General features: G+C 32.6%; 2 protein-coding genes across 2 annotated transcripts in view; one reads left to right on the forward strand and one right to left on the reverse strand.

Moving 5' to 3' along the window:
• LOC133195962 (GRIP1-associated protein 1-like) overlaps positions 1 to 15,663 on the reverse strand; it is a 31,860-nt gene extending 16,197 nt beyond the window's left edge. The window contains exons 1-25 of the mRNA XM_061331946.1: positions 15,543 to 15,663; positions 15,305 to 15,371; positions 14,904 to 14,965; positions 14,736 to 14,762; positions 13,715 to 13,822; positions 12,078 to 12,234; positions 11,659 to 11,727; positions 11,136 to 11,206; positions 10,897 to 10,976; positions 10,616 to 10,663; positions 10,305 to 10,404; positions 9,269 to 9,346; positions 8,918 to 9,052; positions 7,408 to 7,503; positions 6,795 to 6,941; positions 5,731 to 5,844; positions 4,621 to 4,764; positions 3,870 to 3,944; positions 3,437 to 3,493; positions 3,210 to 3,309; positions 2,879 to 2,930; positions 2,557 to 2,623; positions 2,120 to 2,230; positions 1,368 to 1,461; positions 300 to 451 (exon numbers count right to left, since the gene is read on the reverse strand). Coding sequence (XP_061187930.1) covers positions 300 to 451; positions 1,368 to 1,461; positions 2,120 to 2,230; positions 2,557 to 2,623; positions 2,879 to 2,930; positions 3,210 to 3,309; positions 3,437 to 3,493; positions 3,870 to 3,944; positions 4,621 to 4,764; positions 5,731 to 5,844; positions 6,795 to 6,941; positions 7,408 to 7,503; positions 8,918 to 9,052; positions 9,269 to 9,346; positions 10,305 to 10,404; positions 10,616 to 10,663; positions 10,897 to 10,976; positions 11,136 to 11,206; positions 11,659 to 11,727; positions 12,078 to 12,234; positions 13,715 to 13,822; positions 14,736 to 14,762; positions 14,904 to 14,965; positions 15,305 to 15,371; positions 15,543 to 15,584 — 2,253 coding nt within the window. The 5' untranslated portion in view covers positions 15,585 to 15,663. The remainder of the gene's footprint in view (positions 1 to 299; positions 452 to 1,367; positions 1,462 to 2,119; positions 2,231 to 2,556; positions 2,624 to 2,878; positions 2,931 to 3,209; positions 3,310 to 3,436; positions 3,494 to 3,869; positions 3,945 to 4,620; positions 4,765 to 5,730; positions 5,845 to 6,794; positions 6,942 to 7,407; positions 7,504 to 8,917; positions 9,053 to 9,268; positions 9,347 to 10,304; positions 10,405 to 10,615; positions 10,664 to 10,896; positions 10,977 to 11,135; positions 11,207 to 11,658; positions 11,728 to 12,077; positions 12,235 to 13,714; positions 13,823 to 14,735; positions 14,763 to 14,903; positions 14,966 to 15,304; positions 15,372 to 15,542) is intronic.
• A 6,599-nt stretch (positions 15,664 to 22,262) lies between these two features.
• On the forward strand, positions 22,263 to 24,165 carry LOC133195951 (leucine-rich repeat-containing G-protein coupled receptor 5-like). The gene is made up of 2 exons (XM_061331936.1): positions 22,263 to 22,338; positions 22,470 to 24,165. Exons 1-2 carry the CDS (start codon positions 22,267 to 22,269, stop codon positions 23,796 to 23,798), a joined length of 1,401 nt encoding a protein of 466 aa, XP_061187920.1. The 5' UTR covers positions 22,263 to 22,266; the 3' UTR covers positions 23,799 to 24,165.
• Positions 24,166 to 24,729: the final 564 nt, after the last annotated feature.

Below are 24,729 nucleotides of genomic sequence, written 5' to 3' on the forward strand. Positions count from 1 at the left end.
GGTGTACTCTGTTCATTTTAGATTTTTTAAAGTAAAATTAATTTCAGCTTCTGTTATAATTTGGATCATGTTACTTCCACCTTTTTTCATTTTTTTTTTCTTGGGAGGAGTTGTGCACTAGCATTTTCACTCTAAGCTCAGTCTTATGTAGGAGGTATTTTACTTGTTTTCTCCTCTTTATAATCACATGACTGTGTACTTTGGTTATACATCACTGACCTTTTTATTGCCATATCTAAAGCAAACCACTTGAACCAGCACGCTTCTCTCAAGTGGCCTTTATCATTCTAACATCATACCTCTTGTAGATGCATGTTTTTGGTTAGAGTCTCTTCAAGCATATTTTGAAGTTTTCGGTTCATCTCCTTCAGATTCTGATCTTCATGTTTGTTCACTAGATCTATCACTTTCTTAAGAGTTAATTTGTCTTCCTGCACAGGCTGCCTAGTTTCTAGAGATACAAAAGAAATGGTTACACTTCATATTTAACACTGCATTTTCTCTCTTGAAGCAAATGAAAAATGAACCAGTTCACATTTTTATGCCCCCATAATTGAAGATTGGGAGGCATATAGTTTTTGCTCTGTCCTTCTGTCTGTCTGTTTGTCCAGCAAAAACTTTAACCTTGCCCTTAACTTTTGATTGGATGGAGCTATGGCTTTCATATTTCGCATGTATTCCTTGTGACAAGACCTTTCTTTGGGTATCAACATATTTGACCTCTTGACCTTAACCTTTGAGTTTGACCCACTTTTGCAAAATTTCACCACATTTTAACCTTGGCCATAACTTTTGAATGGTTAGTGCCTGGGCTTTCATACTTCACAGGTTTATTCCTTGTGATAAAACTTATATTGTTGACATTTTGACCTTGACCTTGGATTTTGACTTACTTTTGAAAAACTTTTATCTAGGCCATAACTTTTGAATGATTGATGCTAGGGATTTCATATTTCACAGGAGTGTTCCTTGTGACAAGACCTTTTCTTTGGTACCAACAAATTTTACCCTTTGACCTTGGAGTTTGACCTACTTTTGAAAACTTAAGCTTGGACATAACTTCTGAACAGTTGGCGCTAGGGCTTTCATATTTTCACTGTTGTATTCCTTGTTACAAGACCCCTCTTTGGGTACCAACAATTTTAATATATTGACCTTGGAGATGACTTGCACTTATCAACACTAACCATTGACATGAGCTACCTTACGGGGGCAAAAGTGTTTCACAAGCACATCTTGTTATTTATAGATTTTAATATAACTTAAAGCAGTCATCTCATTTACTAAACTATCAAACAGTGATATTTTTTTATCCCCCCCCCCCTGAAAAATTCATAGAATGTATGAAGTATTTAATTTTTACAAACCTCTCCTTTGTTCCATAACATAATGTTGTATAATTTGACTTTTCTGAATTAAGTCTTCAGCCATTGCTGCATTGCTCGTTTCCAAATGCCGTACCTGAAAATGGGAAGCACTTTTATTTACATGTGTTTTCAAGTATTGATACCCTGAAAATTAATACTGAACTAATTATTGAATAAATTGATAAAACACAAATCTAACTTGCATATATGAGAAGACAATTTTTGACTATCTTGCAATTCAATGTATATTTTTACCATTATTAAACCTTACTTCAGGTGACATTTCTAAGTATATAATAAAATGTACAATTAACCTGTTCTGTCTGTATATGTGAAAAACAAGTCTTATTAATATTTATTTGAGCAACCGCATTTTCTAGTGCTTGCATAATTTATGAAATAAAGGAAAATTTTAAACATGATTTTCTTGGGCAAAAACTTAAAGTGATACATGTACTCCTAATGTTACTTTTAAGAACTTTTTTGTTCAAAATAAAATCCATTCAATGTTTTTGAAACTTTATATTCAATTCTCACCAGACTTAAATATTTTTTTTTCATCTAAAATACACACTCATTCACTCTTTTTTAAATCTTTAATTCCATCTAATGCTAGAAAATATATCTGATTCAATAAATTTTTACATATACCAGGGATGTATAAACATGTACTAATGGGATAGGTAACTCTTACAAGTCAACTAACTGAATATAGGGAGAAAAACTTAGATCCTCCTCTTTATTTCACTGACCTTTTCCTCTAGGTTCCATTTTTCCTGTTGCACGTTTGTGAGTCTGGCCAGCAGCTCACTGTGTTCCTGATCAATCTCTGATGCATCAGCACCAAAAGACTTGTCTGGACTCTGTAAAACCAAGAAATACGTGTACACTAAACAGCTCTAGTTCTTTTATTGCATATACCAAAAAAAAAAATCATTTGATAGTACTTGGAGGAAATCAGATTCATTTTACCATTGATAAGCATATTTTGACCATATTTCAGTTTTACAGGAAAAAAAATCTTCTATACATTAAGAAATGCTAGATATAAAAGTTATATAAAAGTGAAGTAGGATTAAAATATACCTGTGTTTTACATGTACAATATAGAGATAACATAACATTTATCATTTCTTTTTCTACAAATGCAATTTCTTTTCCAGAGAATAATAACAATGAAGTGTCATACCTGTGGAGAACTCAGGATACTGGAGTCTTTGATGAGACTGTTACCAGCACTCCAGGAGGACAGAGAACTGTGGGGGCACAAAAATAATTTAATACATGCACAAGTATAATTGACCAACCCAAATATGTTGGGAAACCCCTGCCACTTTAATGTCTTTTGATTATATAATCATGTTGTTTGCCATTCAACTTAATGCATTCTTACAAGGATAATGATTCAGTATTGTTTTCAGTCAATAGAAGAATTTTATTAAAAGAATAATTCCCTTTTTTTTATAGAGTGAGATTACAATTTAGAGGAAAGAATCTAAGTTTGTATTCACCTTCTGTCTAGTGACTCATTGCCATCATTAGAGGCCAATAATTCTTCTACACCTAAAACAGATAGTTCTGTTTTTGAAATCCACTACAGTGAATATTTTTAAAGCGAATTTAAATCATATGCACCTAAATCTTTAATATACATGTGTATACAAACATGCTTATAATGAAGTGATTTTCATTCCCTGTAGTTTTAAAACATATTATGAACTTAACAGATTTAACATATTAGGTTTATAACAAATCAAAATAGGTCAATGCTGGCATTCTCCACATAAAGCGTGTTTTACTGATATGAAATACTGAAAGCATAATAGAACTTTTTCTACCAACTTTTATTACTGCGGTTCTCTGACAGCACTTCCTGTAGCCGGTCTTGTAATTTCTCTGCTCTCTTTCTTTCTGAAACCAACTGGCGCTTCAGATCTTTCATCTGATTTAAATATAATTTTAACAGCATTTATACAAATTTCCAGGAATATCTTCTAAAAGTCTGCTCTGATTTTAGACCTTTTTTTACAAACACAAATTATCAATTGAAAACAAAACTGCTAACACACCATTGTCTGTCCCTTCTTTTCATGTAATCTTTTATCTTCAGCACCATCTTTAATCTCCTGCAAAGTATTTACATAATGCTTATTTTGAAGATTTTTTCAAATTTTTTTTTTACAAAAAATTGAAAAAATTGATATCAGTGATGTAATCATATACCATTAAATATTTTTTTCTCTAATTTCTTATCTTGTTCTTCCAAGAACTCTTTTTGATGTAATCATACTGTATATTATTCACAATGCACAATTTAAATATCACCTGTTTTGAGTCTTTTGCTCTGACTGGCCTGTTAGTGATAATAGTGTTTTAAATTTTGAATATCCTCCTATCTGCATGACAGTTACACTTTCCCTTACTGACCAATAGTTAAAATTAATTATTACCTGTTTTAATTTCGAGATTTTCCCCTATCTGTCTCACAGTAAAATAAATTACCTGTTTTAATCTTGAGATTTCCCCTTTACTGGCTGACAGTTCCTGTCTGAGAGATTCTTCTTTATCACAGCATTCCTGTCAAGAATGATAACTCAAGTTTCAAAAGAAAAATTATAGAAGCACGACTTCCGGCCTTGAGTGCTGAGCAAAGGTCTAAATTTGAAGCCCTTCACCAGTATATGGTGACGTCTCTATATGAGTGAAAAATTCTTGAATGGAACGTAAAATTACATACAATCAATCAATCAATCCTAGTGTACACTTGTGTGCCTGAATTGCTCACAAAGATTCTTTCTCTTTTCTTAACTTATTTCTTTTCTTTTTTTTTTTTGTTTTGCTTTGTTTTGTTTGATTTCCACACTTTAAAACTGAATTAAGTAATGACTGCATGGATGGTTGATGAACAAAAGTTACTATTACAGTAGCAATATTTTGTAACTGTCATCCAACTAAATGCTACTCTGCTCAAGTTCATCTAAATTGATCCACTGATTTCAGATGAAAAGATGCTTGAAAGAAATTCCAAATATGAAATAAGCACTGGTTCACATAAACCTTCAGTCTAGGTGAATCATTAACGTGTGAAAGTCTTCAATTTATTTAATTTTTCTTTTTTGTCCATTAACACAACTTAATAATCTTTCAAGGCCATATCACATTCTAAAGCATTAAATTTCACAAAAATTAAAGTACATATATGTAAGTTCAAGAAAAGTACATATGTTTCCCATGTCAAGAAATGTTGACGTACTTGTATTTTGGCTTTATGTTCTGTAGTCATTTCCTGGATTTTCTGAGCATGCTCAGAGTTGAGTGATTCCACCACTTCCTCCTGGTCATGCTTCAGTTGTTCCATTTGTTTCTCATTTTCTGAAATATGGTTTTGTAAGGTCTCCTGTGAAGGAAAAGAAACATTTAATTTAGCAGTTTAAATAATAGGTAAACAATGTTGCTCCTCTCCTCTAAAACTTGGTTAATTTTGCAGGAAAAGAAATTTACAGTGTGTTACTTGGTTTAGCATAGTCAAATTAGTGGGAAATGTTTGTTTGGTTTTAAAATTCTAACAGCAAAAAGGATAAATTTACCTGTTATGAATTCTTTATATTAACTAAAGAACAAAATGCATTTTATATACATACATTATGAATCTGTCTTTCACAGCAACAGATATCAGATTCTAATGATAAAAAAATTAATAAAAGAACACCAAATATGCATGTACTCTGTATGTCTACATCTTGATCTGTAGCAAATATCAAATTGAACTGTAGGAGATATTGAGCTGATATCTATACCAGATATTGAACTGATATGTGCCAGATATCAAACTGATCTATAACAGATATCAAATGACATATAACAGATAGTAAATTGATCTGAAACAAAGTCAGATATTTAATTTAATCTGTAGCAGATATTGAATTCAAACTAGAATGCAAATCTATCTGTTCCTGTGCCTTTGTCTCCTTTAATTAAGGACAATGAATCACAGCTCATTTAAATTTTTTTTTGTAACAATAACAAATTTCTAATAGAGGGAGGGGGTGTGGTTTAAAAATGAAATTGAAGCAAAAGTACACTTGAATGATTACCCTGAAGATTTACAGATTTATCAATATTAGAGTTACATTGTATCTCTCACAGCAGAGGTCAAAACCAAGAGTTTCCTCCCTTACAAAACTGGGCACCAGAAATACATAAGAGGCCAAACAGACTAGTGTGAAAGGATCAAATCAATTAACAAACACACAAATAAGACTATAGGATCAACAAGAAGAGTTTTTTTTAATGAATGTGTACATAAATCTAGCAATGTTGGGGTAACTGAGAGAGAACGATCACTATATACGGACTTACGTACCTCCGTCTCTTTAAGTCGTCGTTCTAGCCATGACTTGGCTTCCTCTAAAGACTGCTTCTCTTTCCTCACCTCTTCCAGTTCTCGCTTGATTTTTTCTAGCTCTGATGCTCGGGTCTACCAAGAAAATATTTAATAGATAAGCTCAATATATTACACCTTTACACATGATAATTTTCTCAATGTCCAAAAAAACTTTTCCTTTTAGTGTATAGAGGTTCTAAGAAACAAAAATTCAATGTATTCACAAATTTGAATTTTTCATTAAGTTTACAATATGATAAAAAAAAAAAATATGCTTACATTCATTTCTTAGTTTCATTTCTACTTCATCATAAACAAAGTCAACATGTCACTGAACCTTTTATACATGTATATGTAAAACATAAATAGCAAATTCCTTACTTTCCATTTGTCATAGCATACGCATAGCCTGTAAATAATTTTTTTGCTGTATGATGCAACCACAAAAATTAAAAATGTAGAAATTCAATTTGCAACCTTTCAAAGGTCAATTCACAAAAATGTCCAACTGCAGAAACTACCCATTATACAGTATTAGTGTGCAGTTCTTTGCAGTTCTGCAGAAAAACAGTTTAAAGGTACTAGAATATTCTCTCAAATTCTTTGTTAAACTGTATCCTCCACCCATGTCTATCCAATATATGGAAGAATAACTTTATTCTGTGGTCCTATCCGGACCCTTGATATTTTGTTCTATCTTGCCTAGTGATCTTGAGAAGAAAATTTACAAGTGTTCCCACTCTATTTAACTACTTATTTATACTTAATTATCTCTTCTTTGAGGGGGATATGACTCTAGGTTTCAATTAATTTGAATCCTCCTTACCAAAAAAAAATGTTCTGTGACAATTTTGATTGCATTTGGCCAAGCATTTCTTTATAAAAAGTGGAAAATTAGAAAAGTTAACAGGTGAAATCAACAGCAAAAAAAAAAAAAAAATTGTGTTCAGAAAAACTCACTAGAGCTTCTAACTCAGGTGATGGCTAAAAAACATGAGGCCAAAAACTTGACTGATCTGTAAAATTTAATCCACACTACTGACTTTTTCACTTTCTGCTGCCTCTCTGAGCGCCTGTATGTGAGCTTCATTCTCCTCTTGTAAAACCCGTAACTTTTCCTGGTAACCAGCATTGTCCCTTTGATATGTGTTGGCCAACTCATCCAACATTGTCTTACGCTTTTCTGCCACCTAAACAGTTAATATAGGAAAGATTGTGATTTCACATAGGTGGGATATTTGCTTGATGGAAGAGAGGGGCTGATTTCAATGTATTCATCATGCCAGTGACTTTGTCAGCAGGACAAGATCACGAAGATGAAACATAGCTTTTGTGCCATGCAAATATCCTAGTATTTGACATTTACAGTGAAGTGAACTTGACAACCATAGTGACATTTTGGGCATTCAAGGTATGGAAACATTATCTTAAATGCATGGAATAGCCTCTTGGTTAGAGAAAAGCATAACTTTGTTACATGTACATATCAATAAACTTTTTTGCTTAATGTAAATAAAATGAGAATCAAGTATTTTATAATTATCTTATAGATTTCATTACATGCAACATGTTTTAAGTCTTGAAGTTCATAATTCTTATATTTTTCAGTGGACTGAAATTTACATGTAATATTAAGAAATCAAAGGGAGAGTTTACTTTATTGATTTCTTGCCAGTCTTCAATGCTTTTATCCCTCTCCTTTTGCATGGTCAGCAGCTGGTCAGAGGTTTCTTGTTGGGCTGCTTTGCTTGCCTGTCAAAAAAAAGATTACAAGATTATAAGATTGGTCATGTTTAGGGAGATGTGCCTATCTTGAATATTTGAGGAATCTAAATACTACATGTACATATGTACATTAAAATGTGCTCTTCATTAAGCTGGAATCAAATTTCGACACCTTTGGCAAAAATTCCTTGTGGTATACTTTATGAATACCATAAAATTATAGGCATAAAAGCTTAGTTCATGATTGTCCAAATCTCTCTCTCTCTTTCCCTCTCTCACCTGTAGCTGTACTTTGAGGTCATCCTGGGACTGTAAATCCAGCAGTTGTTTGATCCATGTCTCTCTCACTGTCTCTCTCTTTTACTCTCTCTCATCCTTTCTCTTTCTCCCTCTCACATGTAGCTGTACTTTGAGATCGTCCTGGGCTTGTCAAGTCCCAGTAGCTGTTGGATCTCTCTCTCTCTCTCTTTTTCTCTCTATCCCTCACCTGTAGCTGTACTTTGAGATCATCCTGGGCTTGTGTAAGTCCCAGTACATGTAGCTGTTGGATCTCTCTTTCTTTCTCTCTCTATCCCTCACCTGTAGCTGTACTTTGAGATCATCCTGGGCTTGTGTAAGTCCCAATAGCTGTTGGATCTCTCTCTCTCTCTCTATCCCTCACCTGTAGCTGTACTTTGAGATTGTCCTGGGCTTGTGTTAGTCCCAGTAGCTGTTGGATCTCTCTCTCTTTCTCTCTCTATCCCTCACCTGTAGCTGTACTTTGAGATCATCCTGGGCTTGTGTAAGTCCCAATAGCTGTTGGATCTCTCTCTCTCTCTCTATCCCTCACCTGTAGCTGTACTTTGAGATTGTCCTGGGCTTGTGTTAGTCCCAGTAGCTGTTGGATCTCTCTCTCTTTCTCTCTCTATTCCTCCCCTGTAGCTGTACTTTGAGATGGTCCTGGGCTTGTGTAAGTCCCAGTAGCTGTTGGATCTCTCTCTCTCTCTTTCTCTCTCTATCCCTCACCTGTAGCTGTACTTTGAGATCATCCTGGGCCTGTGTAAGCCCCAGTACCTGTTGGATCTCTCTCTCTTTCTCTCTCTATCCCTCACCTGTAGCTGTACTTTGAGATCATCCTGGGACTGTGTTAATCCCAGTAGCTGTTGGACCTCTCTCTCTTTCTCTCTCTCTCTCTATCCCTCACCTGTAGCTGTACTTTGAGATCGTCCTGGGACTGTGTAAGTCCCAGTAGCTGTTGGATCTCTCTCTCTCTCTCTCACCTGTAGCTGTACTTTGAGATCATCCTGGGCCTGAGTTAGTCCCAGTAGCTGTTGGATCTCTCTCTTTCTCTCTATCTTTCTCTCTCTATCCCTCACCTGTAGCTGTACTTTGAGATCGTCCTGGGCCTGAGTAAGTCCAAGTACATGTTGGATCACTCTCTCTCTCTTTCTCTATCCCTCACCTGTAGCTGTACTTTGAGATCGTCCTGGGCCTGAGTTAGTCCCAGTAGCTGTTGCTGGAGTTGAGATATCTGTTGATGTAATTTCTCTGTCTGTTCCTTCACATGCTGGTTCTCAACAATGTTAGCAGCACTGACCTTTTTAAAGTAAAAAAAAATACACAAATATATTTAAAACTTCATATATCACATAACATGGTAATATCTTGAAGGTGAGGGGGGTAGATATAATGGACACTTTCACTTATTGATTTAGAATTGGAGAGGATTACTTTTCATATTCTAATTCAGAGATAATGTAATATTTAAATTTCAATATATCGGAAACATTAGAGGAGACAGCTCTGTCCAGACCTGTTGTTGTAGTGAGGCTATGGTTTGTTCTGACTGTGTTTTCTGTTTACTGGTCTGGTCTTCAAGCTCTTGGTAAGACTATACAATAAACATAATAAAAGTAAACAAGTGATAAATTACATGTAGAAACTAAGCTTGATAAATGAAATAGATCTGAAACATACAAAAGATTTTTTTCCACTACTGTATTCTTCAAATTACATATACATGTATTAGGCAAAAAAAATTAAACTTTAGTTTCTCAGGCACTTTAGTATAACTTAAGGTCAAATACTGTTGCATTGATCTATTTCATGCACATACAGAAAAGGGGAATAACTCAATTTTCTTAGAAAATTCCCATTTTCACCCATGATCATAAAAAGCCAAGTTGTTGTAGATGCATGATGTATTACTTATTGTAACAATATTTGACCACTAAATATTCTGTAAAATATGTTTTCAATATCAAACATTATTTAAAGTTTTATTACCTGTATGTATGATATAAGAGTACAACAGAAGTACCATTATTTGTTTTTAACTTTTGCTGCTGCAGCAACAAAAGCGTTAAACCTCTTTTTGCCAAGGGGGATGAAATGGGTGTGATCGCAATCTCCCCTTTTTTTCCAATAAAGAACTCAAAAATATCACTTTTGAAACAAAAATTCATTATTATTCTGTTTAAAGAAATGCTGCTTGATTTTGTTTATCTAATATTTGAAAGAATGACTTCAAAAACCCATCTTATTTTGATGGATTTAAATTACATGAATACATGTAATACTAGCATATCTAACTACAGTAAATGTAAATTCCAACTTCACTGGCACATATAGCATGTCTATAAAACTGCTGAAAAAACTTCTATACCTTTTTTTGCTTCAATATTGACCTCTGAAATGTTATAATCAGGTCTACCAATTTTCAGATAGAGAAAATGAAATGATACAACTTAAAATATATCAGCATGAATATCCTGACTGAAATACAATGTATTCAATTTTCAGTGATTCTGGATTTCTTTCAGACTGAGAATATTTGATGTGGTTATTACCTTCTTGGTCTTCTCTAACTCCTGCTGAAGTTTACTGATCTGATCTGTGTAATATTTCTGGTCCCGGTCTCTACCACCCTGAACATCTTCCAACTTTTTACTACAGTTAGGGGAAAAAATAATGAATAAAATGTATTTTCTGCTATAAGCTTTTATGCCTCACTTTGAATTTAAAGTTATCATAATGTAAAAATTCTACATAGAAAAAAAATCTTATTATGCACTCAGAACTATACTGTAATTCTTAAATTAAACATCTTTTTTAAATAACATCTTCAAAACTTTTTAATCATTTAATATTTATTATTTACCTCAACTCAGTAAACACACTTTCTTTTTCTGCGTGTAACTGTAAGTAACTAAAAATGAAAAAGTAATTAAGTAAACAGATATTTCAAGCTGATGTATGACAGCGATAATTTTACAAATATTTGTTTTTTTTATTTGAATTTGAATTAAGACCTTTCTCATAAATTCTTTTTTTATTTCAGAAGATTCTTGGCTAGAATAGAGTTACCTCTCCTGATGATTAGAGCAACCTATCCCCACACAAAATATATATATATACTTTTCTAGGTTATGACAGAATTACCTTTCTTGTTTCTTCTTCAGTTTGTCTGCACTTTTTTCCACTTCCTCCTGCAGGTTTTGGATTTTTTCTTTTGATGACTTCTAAATTTTAAATATAAAACCAATAAGTCAATGATAATGAAAATCTTTTAGCCATTTTCACAAAGGTGTATACCCTGGTAATTTGTTTCATTTTTTGGAGTGAAGACCTTTCTTATAAATTCTATTATTTGGTATCCTAAACAATCAAAAGTAACCTACCTCTAGAGCTGATAACTGTTCCTGTAGAAGTTTGTTCTCTTCCTTTTCTGTAGCCAGACTCAGACTTAGTTCTATAAAGATATTATGGTGTCAAACTATGAAAGGCATTTTTTAATTTGATGTTAATAAAAATATCACTATAATTATATCAGCTATGAACATCTCCTAAGGGAATTTAATTGGAAATTGTTAATTGGAAATATACATGTATGTATATAAGCATTTTTTTTTTTAAGTATAAGCTTTTTTCCCTTGAGGTACAAAATATCATTTAATATTCCACTTACTGGCTGCAAATGAAATTTTATAGATTAATTTGAATTCTAAATAAATGGGACTTGACCAGAATTACAAAAGTCTCTAAATTTATTCGTGTTCTAAAAAAAATAAATTCTTTGATGCATTTTAGCAAACATAAACAACAGATCAGAATGCAACAATAAATATATTACAATTGTAGAATGTATATTATGATGCCTGTAATGTTACATGTATTAAAGTCCTATGTTTCAAACGGTATTACCATTAATATCAGGTGCATCTTCTGTTGTCTCCGTTCTCTCATCACTGCCTGCTGTGTTCTCAGATTCCACTAAACATTGTAAAATTATCATTAATTTATTTCAAGTAACTTGTCAAATGCAAGAAAATTTATATTTCAAGCAATTTTGGAAAGGAGGAACAAAATATATACAGTAATATTTTTTCCAAGAAATTCAGAAAATTTTTCTAGGGTAATACGAGATATTTTCCATCATCATTAAATCTCTGCTTTCAAGTAAAACAAACCTATCTATTTTTTTATAAGAATTTTTCACAAGTCAGTTAGTCAATAAATCATTCTTTATTCCAAACAAAAATTATTTCTTCAATTTCTCAAAGGTGAGACACAAGTGCCCATCAATAAATGACAATTTGATGTACATGTAAGATGTCACCTACCAGTACATTTTTTCTGCAGAGCGGAATTTTCCGCCTGTAACCTTCTGACCTGACTCTCCAGTTCAGCAAGGTCATTCTGTTTCCCAGAATCCTCTAGGGGTCTGTTCTCTTTCAAAGCTGTTATTTCTTTCTCATAAGTTTCATTGGCAGCTATAACCTGTAACAGTGATATATGGAAAAAAACCTTCATAATAAAGGGTAAATGAATAAAACATGCAACAAGATTTCATCTTCAAATACCTGTCACTTTACCATTGAAAAAATTAAAAATGTTAGGCAAGCTAATGTTGTGATTTAACATGAGTTTTTTTATACTGCAGATTTTCTGTTTGTGTTAATGTTGTTTATTTACATAAAATGAACACAAAAGAAAGAACATCTAAATGTAAGATTTCACATGAATCATGGATGTCAAGTACTTTCTAAACACTAAGCAATGTCCTGCACATTGACTGAAGTGGTTAGATTTGTCACAACTTTAAATTTTTAAGGTTTTATGTTTGTATGAGCTTCAGTATGTTTCCCAGTTAAGTCTTTTATACAGAGATCAGTGATTATTTATCAATACTTTTTAAAATCAAAATTGAATACAAACTTCTAAGTTTACAAAATACCATCATGTATTAGTTTTAGTCTTGGGTTCACTAGTTTGCCAGATACAATTAATACCTATTAAGAAGCAACAAAAAGTCTTCATCTGATTCAATTTGTCAAATGCAGTTTTTGTATCTTGATGAAGTTGACAAAATAAGATGGAAGAAATTCAGTGAAACCTCATTATGTGGGGCAGAGAAAAAACCTGGAAGTATTTGGAAAAAGACATGCAATGGGTTTCCCGGGTAACATTGTACTACATAAAAAAATTATCAATACAAAATGTATGTGTTTGTAAAAGTGAAAAGAAACAATATGGTAAGCTATCAATTTAAAATTGTTTTGTCAAAAGTATGCTCTGTTGTAAGTCTAGTTCAAATACTAAAGGTACATGTAGATTATACATATCTGGACATTCCATTTATGATCTTACTGTAGAAATTAACAATACAAAATTAGTTCACATTAAGTTAGATAGTTTCTGAACCTCTCTCTCGTCTGGTTTACTTACTGTAGAGAGATCCTCAATGTCTGTCTAAACTGGTTTACTTACTGTAGAGAGTTCCTAAATGTCTGTCTAAACTGGTGTACTTACTGTAGAGAGTTCCTAAATGTCTGTCTAAACTGGTTCACTTACTGTAGAGAGTTCCTAAATCTCTGTCTAAACTGGTTTACTTACTGTAGAGAGTTCCTAAATGTCTGTCTAAACTGGTTCACTCACTGTAGAGAGTTCCTAAATGTCTGTCTAAACTGGTTTACTTACTGTAGAGAGTTCCTAAATGTCTGTCTAAACTGGTTCACTTACATGTACTGTAGAGAGTTCCTAAATGTTTATCTAAACTGGTTCACTTACTGTAGAGAGTTCCTAGATGTCATCTGGATCTGGTTCACTTACTGTAGAGTTCAGGACTAAATGTTTCTCTAATCTGGTTCACTTAATGTAGAGAGTTCTAATCTTGTTCACTTACTGTAGAGAGTTCAGGACTAAATATCTCTCGAATCATGTTCACATAAGGTAGAGAGTTCCAATCTTGTATACTTACACTGGAGAGTTCCTGCATGAGAGTCTGGTTCTGAAGTCTGAACTCTTCTTCTTGGCTGTGGAGTTTTCTCTGTAGTTGATCATTCTCTTGTATCAGTAATTCAACCTCCTGTTATACCAAAAAAAAAAAATCTCCACTAGCATAAAAGTTAAGTTTCTAACTCATTTCTTCTTCTCAACAACAAACTGTACAGTACTTATAGCTCTATATAGGCTTACATTTAACTTGCTTTCGTTTTTGCTAATGTTCCGAAAAATTTCCTTTAGGAAATAAAAAAACATTTAAATATACATAAACAATGATAAAGGAAAAAAAGTCTCAAATATTTCCAATTATTTTTTTGTATGTGTGACGTTAATTGAATATGAAATCTTTTACATCTATAATTATTTATTTTAAAATCAAATACAGAAAACTTGTTTCAGTGACATTAGATAGATAAGTAACACTTTATATAATACACTATCTAGGCTGAAAACAGAAGGTTTATTGAAAGTGTTTTCATAAATATATTGTTTAATACGGATTAACATGTACATGATAAATGCCCCCCCCCCCCCCCTCTTAAAAAAAAAAAAAGAAAAGACAAAATGAAATCATTACTAGGGCTGGGACGATACAACTTTTTCTACCTCGATACGTATCCCGATATTTGAGCCACGATACAATATGTATCACGATATGTTTAACTGGTTATAAATTTTTTTTTGTATTGAAATGAACAAAACATTTCTTCACAAATAAGAATAATTTATTCAAAGAAGTTGTATATCTGTTGTAAAACTTAATTATTTTACACAAGTGGTGTTAATCATTATGTATTTCATATTTATATTTATATTAAGCATATTTATTTAAATATTAATCCCAAAATGTTAAGTAAACAAAGAAAATCATAAGTCAGAATTTTTTGGGCGATATTTCGATATTTCTTCATATGTTTTGATATGCGTATCATCCTCACATTGAATCGATATTATCGATATCTCGATATATCATCCCAGTCCTAATCATCACTTACCTTAGCTTTCTTGCTTTTTTGAATAGCCTAAAATAGAGTATTCAATATCCTAAATACGGAATGAAGTCAAAACAAAATTTTTTCATAAGTATTTCAGCACTTGTTGTTTAGTAAAATCTAAAATGATGCATTGCCTAACTTAAAAGTAAGCCAACATTAATGTTCTACCTTATTTGCTTTCTGTAAATCCTTGTCTAAAGAGTCAATCTTTTCCCTCAGTGAAATCAATTCTGACATCATGAAAAAAACAATTCTGCATTTAGCTATGTATGATATATACATTGGGAACAAAGTTAATAGAATGGAATTCCAAACCTCAGAACTTGGATTATCGTGAATATGCACATTCAGAAAAAAAAGAAAGAAAAGAAAATGTTAATCATAATGTCTTTCAAGAAATATGCAAATTCCCTTGTATGTACGCATGGAAAACAGATAAAAAGAAAATGTTAATCATTACGTCTTTCAAACACAAATATGCAAATTTACTTGCATTTACGAATAGGTAAAGCACTAATAAAACTGGACCAACGATTCAAGGATTCTCAGTTATAAAATGTAGAACATACCTCTTTCTTGCTTTTTACATTGTCCATCAAGTTCATAATTTGTAGTTCTCAGCTCCAAGAGCTGCAACTGTAATAAAAATATATATTTGACAGATGGAGGAAATTCAGGATATGTCATTCTATTTTGTCTTGTGACAAATCGCAACTGATACAGAAGAAAACCGGCTAAATGATTGGCAAAACTAAGTGTTCTCCAACAATTTAGATGTGTATGTGCGTAATAAAATGCATATTTAACCTGCATTCGATGAAACTCATCTTCTGAAAGGGAGGAAGACATTGTTTTTCTTACATCCTCTGACTTTTTAGTAAAACCCGAGGACTTTTTTTGTCAATTCGTTCTAGGTGTTATTCACGTTGGTGTCAAACCAGTAAGCAAAGCCTGGATTGCATTTAACTTTTTGTGAAAATTCTCTTGGTGTTAGGCGCAATGTATGCATTTACAAGATCTATAGAATTGGACCGATATCCACTAATGATACGAAGAAAACTAAAAATTATGAAATTCTGGTGTAAATGGCTAAAATCATAAAATTGCATTTTAAAATCTTCTCGCGAATATTTTCGATCTGATGCATGCAGAGAATGCAGAATGGATCGAGAACTAGAATAAACTGGGCACATGATATAAAGCTTGAACTATTTAGATTGGGTTTGGGAGAATTTTAGATGAAACTCTTCTCCTATGGTGGCATATTTCTGCCACCACTTGTCAGTCGATTTATCAGATCTCAGCTCTTTATGTTGACTGTCAGATACTTATGTCGACTTGTCAGAAAAAATATGTTGTCAACTTATGGCCTAAACTGGGCATGGACACATTTTCATGTTGAATTTTTTAACACGCAAATAAGTGAGAAGTTAACAAAAAGATCTGACAAGTCGACATAATTATAAATCTGACAAGACAACAAAAAGATCTGACAAGTCGACATAATTATAAATCTGACAAGACAACAAAAAGATCTGACAAGTCGACATAATTATAAATCTGACAAGACAACAAAAAGATCTGACAAGTCGACATAATTATCTGTTAAGTGGGGGAGAAATATAGAAATCTTTGTTTTTTGTTGTCTTTTTTTTTTAAAGCAGAACACTTCGACCCAGCAGCTAAGAGGAGTCCCCCCAGTCAACAGAGGTCAATCTCGGAAGATGCAGTAAGATACGAGTTTCTATCTTTCTTCTCACTCTATCCAATTGATCTTTGAGCGTCAACGTAATTCCAACAGTAATTACTTTGTTATGAATGATTTCTAGAGCTCACAAAATATATATATTACATGTAAAAAAAAAAAAAAAAAAAAAAAAAAATGGAAAGGAGGAAAACATTATTTAAGAGGTAGTGGTACATTACTTTCTAGGTAAGGGGCATAACTGTTCATAACTCTTTGCAGTTAATTCTGGATGATATTTAGTGCTTTCTTTTACATTGAAGGAATTAATAAATAGAACTTTGTAGATTTACATTTAAAGATTAAAATTGAAAAAGCTTTGATAGGCAGTAAAGTAAAGTAAAGTTAAAAAAAAAAAAAGAAGGAAAGAAACCTGATACTTTTGCAAATTATAGAGTATTGCAAAATCTTACCCTCTTCCTATGTAATGACAAACATTTGGTATAGATATTGTCAGATTTTAACGAAAAGGAAATATATATATATATATATATATATATATATATATATATATATATATATATATATATATATATATATATATATATATATATATATATATATATATATATATATGTTTTTGTCTCTTAAACTCTATATTCACTATTATTTTATAAAGCTTTCCTTTCTATCGTAACAAAGAAGAATTTATCTACCGGGTAAATTAAAAATATCTATTCAATGTGATATGATCCTTGTTAATTACTGATCTGGCAAATACATGTAATATCAAAAATGTTAAAGTAAACCGTTTCAGCAAAAAGTTGGATGGATTTTACAAAGTTAAGCCCCTTTTCTATGGTAATTTCCATAGGTAAATAAATCACGACAAATTTTAGCCTTTCAGATTTTGTTGAATTTTTTTCTCATATCTATTTTGTATATGCTTGATTTCCTTTATCACAAAAATTCTAGTGTAGTAAGTTTAAAATTGCGCTTAATTTTTGCTGAATTGACTAGACTATTACTTTTCACTTGTTTTTCACATAACCACTTTAACATTTTGACTCTCAGCAATGTCTATCGGAAGCAGCAGGACATGGAGCCCATTAGGTGCCAGGAAGCCCTGAATAGGTTTGGTTTTTGTCTTAAAAACCAGATATAAGATGAGTTGTACTTTTTCCTTTGCATGCGTTTCTGTCACTTTTCCCCTTCCTACCCTTTGTAACTCTGGCACTTTTGCTGTGTTATTGATTGTCTCTCTTTTCTTCACATGTATTTTTCACGCTTTTGTTTTAATAATATGTTAATATGAAATTTTCTCATATCATATTTGTCAATATTTTTTTTATTGTTTTGGAAGTGTACTAATCTTCTGTCAGTTTGTATCTTTGACAGGGGGCACAAAGGAGGAATGGACGCACAGTGGCTGGTCACACAAGCAGAAGAGGAGGAAACAAGTTTCAGAATCGAGGATACAGGGTATCCACTACGCCAACATTGACCAAAGTAGTAAGAAACAAGCTTTATTTATTGCACTTTTTCTATGATCCTTTGATCCAAGTAGGGCACTCCTTTGGTTCTCGACTCAAATGTTGGCAGAAGAATGGTAACTCGAGGCACTGTTTGATCCCGTTGTGGAGAAGCACTTCATCACTCGTCATGAGGAATCTATAAAGAGCAGGGATAAACATTCAGGCCAACCGTGGAAGAAAGGGTACGATATAAACTCTATCTTGTTCTGAACTTATTTCATGTGCTTCTTCACACTTGATTTGTAGATTGGGACCCTCTTTTGATTTCCTTTTTTGTCTTGACAGAAACTTGGGACAACAGTTCCCTTCAATAAGTTTAATACTGGGATTAAGTTTTGCTGAATAGACTAGAATATTATAATTTTCTTTAACTTGTTATTGCATTACCCACAACGATCTTTTGGCTTTCAGTTGACAGGATGTAGAGCAGCAGTGTCCATCGGAAGCAGCAGGACATGGTGCCCATTAGATACCAGGGAGCCCTGAAAAGGTATGGGTTTTGTCTTAAAAACCAAACATAAGGTGTTTGTATGTATTTCTGTCACCTTTCTCCTCCTTACCCTTTGTAACATTACTAACCCTTTTTGCACTCTCCCTGTGTTATTGTTTGTTTCCCTTTTCTTGATATGCATTTTTTGCATGTATTTGTTGTGATAAATTATACATTGATATGATTTTTTTGTTATTTTTGTAACTTTTGTGGAAGTGTACTTATCTTGTGTCAGTTTTGATCTTTGACAGGGATGTAGAAGAGGAATTGATAGATAGTTGCTGACCACACAATGAAGAGGAGGACTCATTTCCAGGACACAGGAAAATCAGATGTTCAGAGGAAAAGCCGTCACAAACAGGTACCAAAAGGTCTGAGAATGAACGGTTTACAAAGTGTACAGGTTAACTGAAGCATAATTTCTTTTTTGACTATTGAAGAAACTGTATTCATTTTATATCAAGTAATGACTTTTTTTAATACATGTATATATATGAAAATGAAATTACATTATTTTTATTTCTTTGTCTTCAGGTATACATGGTGAATAAATGAAATGAAACATGCTAGATTGTAAATTTAGACATATATTTGGTATTCAGGGCCATTAAGCAGTGGGGGTTCTTTATCATGCCAACGCCTACCGTGACCTGGGTCTTCGGTTACTAAGGTCTAACCTAAGAGCTTCATTTTTAATGCTGAGCGCTTGGCGAAGAAACAGTCACTACCTATATTTATGTCTTTGGTTTGACCCAGAGCCTCCCAATCACGAAACGAACACCCTACCAGTAGGCTATCATGACTGGTGTGTATGTGTGTGTGTGGGGGGGGGGGGGGTCTATTGATCATGAAAATGCATTAATTCGTTAAGTCTTTTTCCTCCTATATATTAAGCAGAGATTTTAGTGCATGATTATGATGAGAAAGGGTGCATCTATCTTTGTTATAAATTTGATGGCCTTTGGGTCAGAGGTTATTGTGTTAGGGTAGGACTCTATTCATCATGCTTTGAAAATGCATCAATTATTTAAGATATCTTTTTCCCCTCTGTTTACTTAACAGACAAACAGAGTGCATGGTTATGATGAACAAGGGTGTTTCTACCTAAATTGTAAATTTCATGGCTCCAGGATTAGGGGTTCAGGTGTAAGGGGGGGGGGTCTATTGAACATATAGTCAAATGCATTGACTTTTTAAAAATCCTTTTTTTCCTCTTTAGCATAGCCTCTACCTTGATTGTGAAATTCATGACTTCTACCTCAAGAGTTCTGGCACTGGGGTTCTGTGATGGTACATATTGTTGCTCTGTACATAATGTCGCCATGCTTTAACCAGATTTTGTATCTACACTATTTATAAAGGATTTCAGATTAATTCTTTCACGGCCCATGGTTCTTGAAAAGATTTTTAAGCAATGGCATTCAAATTTTCACTATTTCTTATTTTCTCTAGTTGGAAGAGGATGTTATCATTCATATGAACAAATCGGAATTCCCTTTAAAAACGCTTTGTGACAGATTTGTTTAAATTTTGTCCCGTGGTTTTGAAAAAAAAGATGTTAAAAATGTAAATTGTTAACAGAGAGTACATGACAAACAGACGGACAGACAAATAGACGATGTACACTCTTGAATGTTTTTGAAAGCCCTTTTTCATGCATTTTAATAAGAGTCTTTTGAATGTTTATCGCAAATTCTCTGCTTGTGTTGTTTATTTACTTAGAACATAAATGAACATAAAAAAGAACCTCTTAATAAAAGATTTAGCCTGAATCATAGAAGTTAAGTACTTAATAAACACTAAACAATATCCTGCTTCATTCACTGAAGTGGTAAGACTTGTTACAACTTTAAATTTTTAATGTTTTTATATACGTATATACACGTAAATCTGTCAGTCTGTAACCCGGTAATATTTTTGGTGCAGAATACATCGACATTCTTTTTAAATCGTTTATCAACACTTTTCAAAATCAAAATTGAGTATAAACTTTTAAGTTCAAGTATACATGTCTCAAAACGACTATATCAATGAAGTAAATGCCAAATTCATGTACTAAATAATCAACATAGAATTTGATTTTGTTTGCCTCTCTTGATTTTCTATGATCAGCGTTGACTGTAGAAAGATAAGGCCAACTCAAAGGGAAAGTAGAGACAACCAAAGTGTCTTCATTTAATTCATTATTAAATTTTGTTAAGTACATGTCCTTTATCATGATCTAATTGGTCAAAATTGATTTGCGTGAAAAAGCATTATTTGCTAAATGCGTGTTCTTTATGTTTGATCTAATAGATCAAAAATGATTTTGCATTAAAAAGATGCATGTATCAAAATCTGAAAGTCGATGTACTTGTACAGCTATATATTCCCTCGTAACAATGGTATGTACTTTAATGTCAACACATACAGCTCAAGTGATTGAAATGGACATGCATTGGGTTTCCTGAGTAAATTGGTAGTATATAAGAAAATTACTGTACTTATATGTGCTTGTAAAAATGAAACACTATTGTAAGCTGTCTTTTCAAGGTCGTTTTCTGAAACAGTTAAAAGTTATAAGTATGACCTGTTTCTGCACAAAAACTAATTCTTTGTAAGACATTTAATGATACTTTCACTTGCACTTCTGGTGACAGAGATTGTTTTGTTCAGTAATTTCAAACTATAAAGAACACTTGTATAATTGTCTAAACATACACATGCACGATGAAAATCCCCAGAGTCTAATTTTTTGTAAATGTTTTTCAATGCAAAAGGATACAATTCTTCAATAAATTTTACTTACAAAAATGAAATATTTGGCAATTGTATTTTAAAATGAAACTGAAATTTAAAAAAAGCTAGATTTTAAATTTTGACCAATCCCTACTAAAAGTTTCCTGATTCCAACTTCATAAAGTGCAAATGATAAAAATTTCACTAGAATACTTCTTTATTGGGTGTCATATGGTTTACAGGATAAATGTCTGAACCATTATCTAATGAATTTCGTAATAGCAACTGCTTGAGATAAGCAGTAAGTTGGTATTTGTATTGATTTTCATTTGGATATCTTTTATTTCAATCGGGATCGGTTCAACTTTGAAAGTAAGCAATCGTTTAACTTAGCAATAATTTTATTTCATTTTTTTTTTTAAATATGAATGTGTAGTATACGTGTATATCTTTTCAATACTTAAAAGTGACGGTGTCTTAAACACAATAGATTTTTTTTGTCCTATCCGTTTTATTTAGAAGATATTTCCTAAACCGTATTTAATAATAAAGATATTATCTACAGGGAAAAAGTTTATTCTACTCTTTATATACACTTAGATTCAATATGTACATGTACGCAAAGATAAGAAAAAATTGTAATTTTTTGTCTTTGCTTACAAATAGCCTGAAATGCAATGGTTTCTACAGAATTCTAAAATAATTACTAATACGTCTGGATCAAAACAAAAAAATTATTTCGAAAATGTAAAGCTGTTCCTTATAACTAAAAGTCTAAGACTCTTTTCTACATGTGAAATTTAGAACTCAGAAATAGCAGTCCGTGTTACCACCAGCTGATCGTTCGGTAAATATACGAATAGACTTACTCATGTATCAATTAGAGTTATGTTAATGATAAATAATGGTGCATTAAATGATATTTAAACATGGGACTGAAATAAGAGGACATGTAAGGTGAGCTGAATATATCTTGAAATGCTATAGATTTATTAAATAAGGACATTGTATTCAGATATTAGCTTTATTACATGTACATAAGCAGAAGAAGACAGTAATGTTATGAAAACAGTACATTTGCGAAAGGAAACCGTTTAAAATGTTATGCCAGAGATAAGAAACGATAAGACTCAACATTGTGCGTCAACTGTACTGACCAATATGTGCACTGTAAAGGTACACTGTAATTCTCTGTGAGGGTGTGTGTGTGTGTGTGTGTGTGTGTCTTGATCAATTGATTTTATAATATATATGATTTATAGTTCTTATACATGTAATAATCTCGTTGATTTGTGATTAATTAACAGGTTGCTCTCCTATTTTTCTCGTTTGCTGTACAATGTCTCTCTTGTCCATTCCCACCGCCCTGTCTTTGTGATGCCAGGTCGCCGACCGTGTACTGTAGAAGCCTTAACATGACGTCACTTCCGAAAATAAACCCAGCTAATGGATCGTGGACCGTTTTCTTAAATAACAACAAATTAAGACATTTACCTTCAAATGCTTTCTTTGGAATTAAAGTTCATATGCTTGTGCTCGACAATAACGAAATTGTAAAGGTAGATGACCACGCGTTCAATGGAAGTGAAGACTCTCTGATATTTTTAGAGTTAGCTGGAAATAAGTTATCATCATTACCATCAGCAATTGCAAGGCTTCAAAATATCATGTCGCTGTCAGTTTCCCAAAACCCATTGACTGATCTAGATCAAGAAGTGATCGCGAACATTTCAAAATCCTTACTATTTTTAGATTTTGGATCAAGTGAAATGTTAAAGTTTCCACGGAGTATTAAGCTCCTAAAAACTCTGGCCTCGATTGATTTATCAGATGTAACATTCACTAGTCTTCCAGAAGACGCATTTCAACCCTTCGTGAATTCTTTAAATGTGCTTGGACTTCATAATACAAGCTTAGCAGAGCTCCCATCATCTATCAACCTGTTAAATAGCCTACAAAATCTGAAACTGGACAGAAATCGTAATTTGTCAGCTGCTGCAATATCGAAATCGGTGCCTAATGGTCTTCCTGGTTTGACAGATGCTACATTCCAAAACAATGGGCTAAGTACTTTGCCAAACATTTTCTTGAAAGCGAGTCATTTATACATCATTACAGTTTTAGATGAGCCTATATCATCTTTAGGCGATGATTGTTTTACGCCAAATTTCAGTTCAAACTTTCAAGTGATGCGGATGAATAATACCCAATTAACCCGTGTTCCATCTTGTTTGTCATCAGTTGAAAGCATAAAAAGACTAGAAATAACGTACAATAATATTTCATCAATTGAAGAAGATGATTTTATGAACATGAAGAACCTTAATATTTTAGTCTTATCGTGGAACCCAATTACCAATGTGTCTGACAAAGCCTTTGAAAGGAATGATGCTTTGAGTTACTTAATATTTGAGCAAACTAAGTTGCAGTATATACCACGTGCTATTCAAAATTTAAAATCGCCACAACTTCTAAATTTATCTGGATGTCATATTCAATGCACGTGTGAAAATCTTGGCTGGATGAAGCAGTGGAAAAGAAGACCGGATTATTTTCAGATTGTTGGAGAATGCTGGAACCTCAGAATGAATCTGATGACCTTTATTAAAGGAGAGATTCCAAAATGTCCAAATTAGTGAGGACAAGCTTTAAAAATGTGTTTGCAGTTTACACTCAAATTATTAGGGTTTTCTACGCCTAAATTTTCACCACTTTAACAGTGACTGAGAAGAGTTACTGAAGCAACAGAAAATGCATAGGTGAAACATTTTATTTCAAAATCTGAGGATGATTAAAACCCCTCAAGGAAAAAAAAACTAAGTTTGACATTAGACTCAAGTTGTAACATACATTCTAAATATTTATTACTTTTTCTTAACATCAGATTCTTCAGCTTAAAAAATAATTTATGGTTGAATCTGATATATTTCAAGTCGGAAGGAATTCATTCGGACGGTAAAAAAAAAAACTCTGCAAGCAAATATGTTTAAGTTTGTTTAATGGTCTTATACAAAGGTTATACAATAGGATTGATCTTGTAGAATGTAATATTTTGTATCCTTGTTCTTATAGCAAATTTTGTAAATACATCCAGCTCGACCGAATGTGTATTTTATCGAACGAGGTTTAACAAGAGAAACCAAGTTTTTTAAAGAATTACAATTTTTGTCATATTCATAAGTTCTAAATAATTTACAGGTAAGAAGCCTTTATTTTGCAAATCTATGGTGCAAAAGCTAAATTTGCTTTCAATAAATATCGTTAACTCTCCATTCTTAGTGTTTGTTTTCTTACAAAGCATATGTTCAAGCAAATAAAATATTCATGCGTTTCAAGAGTAATGCAGAAACAAATAAAATCAATTATTGTATGATGTTTCATGAGAATTATAGAATTACTGTTAATATATTTTTTCTGATGTACAGTCCTAATTTAATTCGCAGGTGAGAATGTTGCCGTGGCTGGAATTTGTAAATTTTTGAGGAGGTCTGTCTCTGTGATTTGAAAGTGTTTGGCTCAAACTTTTATTTTAATTATTAATATTCCAGTAGATGGTGGTGTCTTTAC

The sequence above is a fragment of the Saccostrea echinata genome, unplaced genomic scaffold, assembly GCF_033153115.1.
Source record: "Saccostrea echinata isolate AGI-Se365-2 ecotype Australia unplaced genomic scaffold, CSIRO_AGI_Sech_v1 ptg000029l, whole genome shotgun sequence".
NCBI classification, from domain to species: Eukaryota; Metazoa; Mollusca; class Bivalvia; order Ostreida; family Ostreidae; genus Saccostrea; species Saccostrea echinata.

What these genes read in the sequence shown, in the direction of transcription:
- LOC133195951 (XM_061331936.1), top strand. Translation starts at nt 22,267, where the DNA reads ATGCCAGAGATAAGAAACGATAAGACTCAACATTGTGCGTCAACTGTA. An exon ending in CCAATATGTGCACTGTAAAG is followed by an intron (nt 22,339 to 22,469) that starts GTACACTGTAAT and finishes ATTAATTAACAG; the next exon opens with GTTGCTCTCCTATTTTTCTC.